Here is a 9,474-nt window from a genome sequence, read left to right as displayed (position 1 = left end):
GGAAACCGAAGCAAATTTAAAATGAATCCACTTCTAGTTTGAATCCAGCTTTTTGTAATATTTATGAATCAACTCATATGATATGGACACGTTGTCTGTGATCAGCATGTAAACATTGCTTTAATTATGTTAATAAATTATGCTTGAATACCATCCTTAACTATCTGCATGATTTGTATGAATAAAAATTGTGTAGTAATTAACAGTAAACACTATAGTGCCTTTGAACAATACTATAGTAAAAAACTCAAACTAATCTGTGGTGGTAATCCTAGTAACCACTACAGTTAAAACCAGATGTTTACGTACACTCTAAAGAAGGAACATAACCATTTTAAAAAAATGTCTGATGGTAAATCATACTAAACGTTTACTATTTTAGATCTGTTAGGATTACCTAAATGATTGACATTTGCTAAATGCCAGAATAATGAGAGATTTTTTACAATTTCTACAGTCAAAAGTTTCAATTTCTTTGGTGTTTTTTTTAGCTTTGCTTTTAAGCTGTATAACTTTGGTCAAATGTTTTGGGTCTCCTTTCACAAGCTTCTCACAATAGTTTGCAGGAGTTTTGGTCCATTCCTCCTCACAGAATTGGTGTAACTGAGTCAGATTTGTTGGCTGTCTTGCTCGCAAAAGCTTTTTCAACTCAGCCCATACATTTTCTACAGGATTGAGATCAGGGCTTTGTGATGGCCACTCCAAAACATTCACTTAGTTGTCCTTAAAGCACATTTTCACTAATTTGGCACTGTGCTTAGGGTCATGGTCTGTTTGGAAGACCCATTTGTGGCCAAGTTGTAATTTCCTGGCTGATGTCGTGAGATGTTGCTTCAGTATTTCTACAAAATGTTCTTTCTTCATGAGGCCATCTATGCTGTGAAGTGGACCAGAACCTGCAGCCAAACAGCCCCACAACATGATGCTGCCACCCCCATACTTCACAGTTGGGATGGTGTTCCTAGGCTTGGTGTCATTATGGCCAAACAGTTCAATCTTAGTTCCATCAGAGCACAGCACATGTCTCCAAACATTAGTCTTCTCCCCCGTGTAATTTAGCTAATTGTAATCTGGCTTTGTTGTTGATTCTGGCTTGTTGAATTTCCCATGTTGTCACGCAAGGAAGCAGTGTGTTTGAGCTTTTCCTTAAATACTATTCTACATTTGTGCCTCCAATTAACTCAAATGTTGTCAATTAGCCAATCAGAAACTTCCAAAACCTTGACATCATTTTCAGAGGCAGAATGTAAACTTGACTGTCAAGAAAAGGTATAACAGTTTCTCAACAAATATCTCTCCCGTTATTCTGCTATTAAGCAGAACAGAAACACATGTGATAATCGTAACTTACCTAAAGTAGAAAACGTTTAATCACATTAACAGCTGACCTTTTAAATGGTTATGTGCCTTTTTATACAATGTAAACTTCTGCTTACAACTGTATATGCATACTTTCCCCCTCTTTGTTGTAGTTTTACAAAAAAAGAAAGATATTGAGAAGAACAATTGGCAGTAAAGTTCCCCAAACTGCTTTCTGCTGTTTTTACAGAGCAAAAATTATTATATCTCATATTTGTAGTATTTTCATAGCAATTTAAACTCCCTCTTCAATATGTACAACAACAAACAAAAAGCTCGAGTTTTGACTGAATATACTCTGTGGAGAAATGACTGAGTGTGTCTAACGCTCGGCCATACACACAACAACCACAGATATATTTCAGCAGCTGATGTGTGACACGATAAAGTGTGCATTATCACTGGAGTAATATAATATAAATATTATAAACCTCATGTCTGTTATCCTAAGATGCATCAATTACATTAGGTTCCCACTTTTTTCTTGTGAATGTTAAAACGGCCCTCCTATTTGAGTTTGAGGGCGTACTCACACTACGCTATTCGAACCGTGCGCAGGCCCGTTTCCCGGATCGTTTGAAAAGTGCGAGTGCTCTGAATCGGGCTCAGGCATGGTTCACTGGTGCAGTTGGAAGAGGTGGACAAGAGCGCACTTTACTTGGGCTTTGGCACAATACGCTTATAGAGTGAGTGCAAAGCGTGCCTGAGCCCGAAACTGAAGAGGAAACGTGACTTTAAGGGACAGTTTCATATGGATTTACTAATCATTCTTGTTGTTCAATGAACCCAAACTGTCCCAGCTGCACCTTTAGTAAACCTCCTAATTCCTGCAGCACGAGAACTTTATGATTGTTTATGATCGTCAAAAGTGGCTGATCTGTTCAGCGAAATATTTGGCTGTGTCAGTGCATCCCAATTGACTTAAACAATATAACTAAAGAAATCTCCACTGTGCTGAGCAAAAGAGCTTACTAAACAGTGCATCATCGATGAGGTAGGTGTGCGCATGCCCAAATAATAGTGAGTGCAGGTGGTCGGGGGGGACAAGTGTGCTTTGGCCTGGTTCAAGGCAACTTTACATAGTGTGAGTACACCCTGAGACCCCTGATCTAACACTCCTGCTACTATACGTTTTTAATGCTTATTAAATATTTTAGCTGGATCAAATTAACTTTTCTATTCATCTCAACTTACACCAGTCAAACTAGCTTATAAAAAGTTTAACATCGTTAAAGATTAAGTTAAACCTATTTTAATAAGTAAATCTGGTTTCCATGTAACAAAAACATTTGATTGTCATGACTTTTCTCATCATTTTTAATACCTGTGTGTGTGGTGTAAAGCAATGTATATATTGGGCTTTACTAAATCAGGTTTTAGTGAGTATTTCTGATTGCTGAAACAAAAAATAAGACACAAACTGTATTTGTAAAAAGCTTTTTTCCTTTAAAGAAAAATACAAAATATATATTATGGACACAGTCCAATTCTTTCACTTCTTTTGCTTCTGCACAAATCAGACACAACGAAATCTGTAAAAAATATCTATAAAAAAAACTTAAAAAGAGGAAGAAAAAAAAACTAAAAATAATCTTTTTTTTAAACTCCAAATAAAATTAGATATAAATGCATCACTTCAGTTGTCGGTCACATCATGAATCTGCAAAGACAAAACAAACAATCAGCAAACAATCAGGAAAAAGCTACAGTCAAGAAAAGAAATTTAATATAATAATATATATATATATATAAATATATATATATATATATATATATATTGGGTGTTTTACACACAATCCATTTGCAATTGCAGTGGCCATTTTCAGCAGGTACCAATAATACAACACAATAGTTATTCAAAAAGGAAAAACAAACTACAGTTGGACTGAATAGAGTACATACAAACTAAAAACAAAGCAGTGCTTCCTTACCACTTTGAATATGAATTAAGTTAATCTCTTTCTTCATTTAAGCTCACGTCATTATAAATGTGACCCTGTACCAGAGGACCAGTCAAAGGAACGCTCCACTTTTTTGGAAACACCCCTAGAGTTGAGTTCTACCATTTTTGAATCAATTCAGTCTATCTCTGGGTCTGGCGGGAGCACTTTTAGCTTAGCTTAGCATAGATAATTAAATCGGATTGGACCGTTAGCATCTCATTCAAAAATGACCAAAGAGTTTCGATAATTTTCCACTTTAAAGTCTTATGTAGTTACATTATGTACTAATACTGATGGAAAATGATATGTTATTTTCTAGGCCGATATGAATAGGAACTATACTCTCATACTGGCGTAATATTCACGAAATTTTGTTGTTGTACCATGGCTGCAGATGATGATACGTGATGCCTGAAAACAGACCCCAGCTAGGTAACAGTATGCCAACCTAGAAAAATAGCAACTTTCATTTTCTGCTGGGCTTAATACACAATGTAATTACAGAAGAGTCAAGCTTTAATTAGAAAAATTATCGAAAGTCTTTGAGCTTCAGTAAGATGCAAACGGTCTAATCCGATTTAATAATTTATGCTAAGCTAAGCTTAAAGAGCTCCCGCCAGAAACGGAGATCGACTAAATGGATTTAAAAACTGGTAAAACTCAACTGTTTAACACTGGTGGAGCTGTAAATTTAGCCTATTTTTCATGAAAAGTGCTCCTGAAAGGTTCTGAAAACTAAAATAAACTAAGCTTTTTATTGATACCACAATATATAGTGAAGATACAACACTGAGAGAATCTGAGGGTTCACTTTTTTTTCTGTGTGTTTGCAGTCAAGGGGGATCTGGGCCAGGTGTGTGAGTGCAGGGAATGATGGGATTTGTAGTTGTAGAGATTGTAGTGCATGTTTTCCAGCGATCTGCAAGGCCTAGATCACTGGTGATGATGACGATCTACTACTAACAAAAATTTGTTTAATATATTTACAACAAAAAATATACTAAATGTCTTAATGGAACATGTTTGGAGCTTGATATTCTAATGGCATAAAAGAAAGCTGAATAATTTTGTTTTACTGGCTATTTCCACAAATATACCCATGCAACCCGAGACCTTTTTGTGCTCCAGGGTCACCAATATCTTCACGTAATGAAATGCTTAAGTTATATTACACACAATTAGAAAGCGTTTCAATCAGTGCTGATTTGAAAACACTATCATGCTTTTACACTCATTCACTAAATTGAGCAGCCAACAGTATGTTTGTACTGGAATTATGCATCAATGGACACCAATCCAACAAACTCAGTCAGCCAAAAACACTAATAAGCTTCATCTAGTGTCAACGGACAGCCAATGAGGACCACCAGCTTAGTGTGTCAGGGCCTTTAAAGATACTGAAACGCTTTTATCAACACGGTGGTCTTAGTTTTACATGTTGTTGAGCAAAGGCTATCGCACTTCAGCCATTGCCAAGAAGATTATGAAGAAGGACAAAGTACAGACTCTTTACTCGGACAACCACTACAGAGGAGAGTTTGGTTCATATACAGGCTCAGTGCTTCAATCTGATAGAAAGGCACTGGATTAATTCAACATGAGAGTTTCTTCTGGTTGCATCCAATGTATTTTGATGTACAGTTGGTATAGAATAATTACAGACACCTACTAGAAACCTAAACAGAATAGTTCACCCAAAAATGAAAATTCCCTCACTATTTACTTATCCACATGTGGGTCATAACTATTATCACTGCCTCCCAAGTGGCACACTATGCACTTATGCAATGTGTACTTATGTATTTACACACTCAACAGCCTAGTATATGAATTTATACATTCATTCATTCATTTTCTTGTCGGCTTAGTCCCTTTATTAATCCGGGGTCACCACAGTGGAATGAACCGCCAACTAATCCAGCAAGTTTTTTTATACAGCAGATGCCCTTCCATCCGCAACCCATTTCTGGGAAACATCCACACACACATTCACACACACACACTCATAGACTACGGACAATTTGGCCTACCCAATTCCCCTGTACCGCATGTCTTTGGACTGTGGAGGAAACCGGAGCACCCGGAGGAAACCCACGCGAATGCAGGGAGAACATGCAAACTCCACACAGAAACGCCAACTGAGCCGAGCCTCGAACCAGCGACCTTCTAGCTCTAAGGCGACAGCACTATCTACTGCGCCACTGCTTCGCCCTATATGAATTTAATGTCGTTCCAAATGGATTAAATGGTTACTAACCGGAAATTTAAACTGTTTCCTAGATGTAAAATTTAGATGGGGTGGGGGGATAAGGGGGTGGATGGGGGGTTGAGGGAGGTGTGGTGTTGCAAACAAATATGAAGAGCGGGGGGTTTGGGATGAATGTGAAGGGCAGGGGGAGTGTCGCAAACAAAAGTGAAGAAAGGGGAGAAGGGTGTCACAGAAAAAAAGTGAAGAGTGGGGGTGGGTGGGGTTGAGGGAGGTGCGGTGTCGCAAACAAATATATAATGAGTGGGGGGTTTGTCGCGGACGAAAGTAAAGAACATTTTTACAAAAATCTCCACAGAAATAGCAAAAACTTCCTGCAGATTCTGTTTGGCCATACTGATAATCTAATAATCCATATCGTTTGCAAATATCTGAGAAATGTCTTGAAATTAAAGCTGCTCTTTGTGTTCCTTCTTGGCTTAGGTTGTTTACTTGCTTGTCACTTCAATACGTAACACTCATGCACTGATTCGTTGAACCATCTCCTTGGTGTGTGCTGGTCCTTACAATTTTGTGTACAGTGGGTATAGAAAAGAATCACCCCCCCTAAAAGTAGTTGCATTTTGTTGCATTGTAGCCTGAACTGAAGACAGACACAGTTTTTGTTTAATCTAACTGTATTTACTTAGTGCAACTTATAACACCCAACTAGAAGATATAACACCAAAATGTCAGAAAAAAATCTACATATAAAAAACAAAATTAATGGGTGGGACAAAGGATCACCCCCTTGTTTCAGCGTTTGGTTGAATAACCTTTTGCTTTAAATACATCCTTTAATCTGTTGGGATACGTTTCTACTAACTTTGCACATTTAAGCTTTGCAATATTAGCCCACCCCTCTTTGCAGAGCTGTTCAAGTTCAGTTAAATTTGATGGTGTCCATTTGTGGACAGCAGTATTCAAGTCATTCCACAGATTTTCAATAGGGTTTGAGTCTGGACTCTGACTTGGCCATGCCAGGACATCCACCTTTTTGTATCCATCTCCTAACTTGTGCTTTATCCCAGAGATCTTTTGACAATGCCTTGCCATCCATAGTTGATGGTTTGCTTCAGTTGCACTACCTGGGGTTGAAATGTTACACTAAAGCTATTTTCATGCTGAGCTGATCAAATTGACCACCAATGAAAATGAAATTGTGTTGTTTGTCGTTAAGAATATGATTAGCTACACCTGATTGAGTTTACAAGTAATTTTTAGTAGGGGGGTGATCCTTTTCACAACTGAGTGATTCTGTTTCTATGCTTGTTAATTGTTTTCTGACATGTTGGTGTTAAATCTTTTACATGGATGTCATACATTGTACTGAATTATTACACCTAGATAAAAAAACAAAAAACTGTATCTGTCTTCATTTCAGGCTACAATGCAACAAAATGTAATTATTTTGAAGGGGGGTGATTATTTTCTATACCCACTGTATACAGCCAAAACGCAAGGTATATGCACATGCTTCAAGACATCTTCTCCATTTTTTGTGCATCTCGGTGGTGGAATTATAGTGCCACATAAAACTTGAGATGATACTGTTTACTACATTTTATTAGAATGAGGAAAAGAAAGATTTGGAGAAGCAGAGTCTTCCTGTGGATGTACGGTCAGTCATTAGTGTCAGTGAACTGCGCTATGTGTCCTGATAATGGAGGACAGGGGTTGACCAGAGGTGCTGTGGGGGTGGAAAATATTTGACCTTCTTGTGTTGGTGTTGATGCAGGACTCTCTAAAGAAGTAAGAGGACTGTATGGTCTACATAGTTGGCATAACTTTGATTTAGGGCTCCTCTTGAGTCATAGTACATTAAAGGTGCTGTATGTAAGTTTTTGAATCTTCTAAAGCATAAAAATACCATAATATTTTACAGATATTTCAGAAACATGCTCAGTGATCATTCTTGTTTATGTGAAAAACAATGCTGAAGTCAGAAATTCTGCTTTGAAAGTGTCTGTTACATGCCGGAACGTCTGTCTTTGGTTTGGTCTTTTAACCCACCCAATGGCAGTTTAGTCAATTATATTTCAGCATCCCGGGTTGCCTTAGTGGAAAACCATGTATTTTATTAATTCATTCAGAAAGGTTCTCAAAGCAACGCCCATGACCGAAATGCGACTTCCGGTGACCAGTAGCATAGTCCGAAATGAGACGCAGATTCAGAGTTCCACATGAGGTAGTTGTTAATTAGCAAATGATATAAATATTACAAACGTAAACATTAGGATAAGGTGAGCAGGTCACATTGTAACCGCGTGTCCTAACAACATGCTATGTGACGAGATTTGCAGTGATAAGCAATTTGGCTGTTTGCACCAGACGAAACACAACAGAAATTAAAATACAGCCAATCAGAAGCACAGAATAGTGCACTCACTGCACTCCAGTGAAATGGTAAGGTTTATAATCTAATTAATACATATTAAACCACTTTAACATTATAAAAAGTAGATTCTGAATCACTGATATGTGTTTGGCTGAAGTCACAGTTCTGAAGTTCAATTTTAAACGGTTTATTTTATTTTCCAGATATAAGCTAAACTATCTGCTGCTGCTGCTTTCAGTAGTATGGCAATAAATGTCATGTGAAAAGGCATTTAAACTTACATTGTTACCATTTACACTGAATAAAGAAGCACATTAGGTGTACCTGAGCTGATCCTTGTTCACCTGTGAAGCAGTGTCTAAAATAAAAGTTTCTGGTGTTGGTTGGGACAAAAGCTCCTTTTAGTATGGAGAACATTTATTCTTATTGTGTGCCATTGCTTTCAGTTAGAAAACGGTTTAAATCAGCCTTATATCAGTCTTTAAGCTCGATTGTCAGGCACAGTCACGTCAATCTGGCAACCTACGCTTGCTTGGACTCGTCAGAGGAGGAGCCGAGTGAAAATGTGTTTTAAACTTTGAGTGCAATACCTAGTTCAACCACTGGGTGTAATACTTACACACCTTTAAGTTTCAATTCTCACTATTAAGCATAAAGTAAGTACATATTCTGCATGATCTCATTCTACATCCCTAACCCTACCCAATATCTACATTAACAACGATTTATCAGCAGTAAATTAGAAGTGTATTGACATATTTAATGGTTTATTAATAGTGAAAATTGCAGCCTAAAGTGTGGCCCCAAAAGGTTTCTGATTTCAAAAATATGTAATTCTACTGATTGGAATATCATGTCGTTTTTGTTCTTGTTGCGTTTAAATTTGGCTGTGTTGTGAACAAATCCTTTTCAGTAATTTAAATAAAACATCTTTGACCGAATGCAACTATTGTTATCTAGAGCTCACACACTGCGAATGGATCATGTGTGAAACAGGCGTTACACAGACGTCTGATGTACCCATTTTAAGAGGTTTGCGACGGATCCTTTTTGGAAGAACTGGTGTGTCTGAGGATTCTGGCTCCAGACTCCGCTTGACTCTCACAGCGTCAGACATCTGTTCTGGAGTTCTGGCTGCAAACACACAAATATACATAGACACGTCATCAATTCTGCATCGATATTCTCTCCATAATCAGCTCTGAGCCTAATTTTATAACGGTAGGCGGCGTTCTAGGCTAGTTTTTAACAGTAAATGGCGCTCTAGGATGGTGTATAACAGCAGACGGCGCTTTAGGCTAGTGTTTAACTGCAGATGGCGCTCTAAGCTCGTTTTTAACAGTAAATGGTGCTCTAGGCTGGTATTTAACAGCAGACGGCTCTCTAGACTAGTGTGTTTAACAGCAGATGGTGCTCAGGATTGTTTTCAACAGCTGATGGCGCTCTAGGCTGGTGTTTAACAACAGACAGCGCTCTAGACTAGTGTTTACAGTAGCTGGTGCTCTAGACTAGTGTTTAACATCAGATGGCCCTCTAGGCTAGTGTTTAACATCAGATGGCCCTCTAGACTAGTTTAACAGCAGATGGCC

The 9,474-nt window shown here is 37.9% G+C and overlaps 1 protein-coding gene across 3 annotated transcripts in view; it reads right to left on the bottom strand.

The window, feature by feature from the left end:
* Window positions 1-2,784: 2,784 nt before the first annotated feature.
* Window positions 2,785-9,474, bottom strand: part of smchd1 (structural maintenance of chromosomes flexible hinge domain containing 1) — a 70,867-nt gene continuing 64,177 nt past the window's right edge. For all 3 annotated transcript variants that reach the window (XM_087262278.1, XM_087262277.1, XM_087262276.1), the window contains exons 48-49: window positions 8,906-9,019; window positions 2,785-3,019 (exon numbers count right to left, since the gene is read on the bottom strand). In XM_087262278.1, coding sequence (XP_087118404.1) covers window positions 3,012-3,019; window positions 8,906-9,019 — 122 coding nt within the window. In that variant the 3' untranslated portion in view covers window positions 2,785-3,011. The remainder of the gene's footprint in view (window positions 3,020-8,905; window positions 9,020-9,474) is intronic.

This window comes from Danio rerio, chromosome 7, assembly GCF_052040795.2.
Source record: "Danio rerio strain M-AB ecotype USA chromosome 7, GRCz13ab, whole genome shotgun sequence".
In the NCBI taxonomy this organism is placed as follows: Eukaryota; Metazoa; Chordata; class Actinopteri; order Cypriniformes; family Danionidae; genus Danio; species Danio rerio.
The sequence above is the reverse complement of the archived record's forward strand: the minus strand, read 5'-3'. Positions and strand labels throughout refer to the sequence as shown.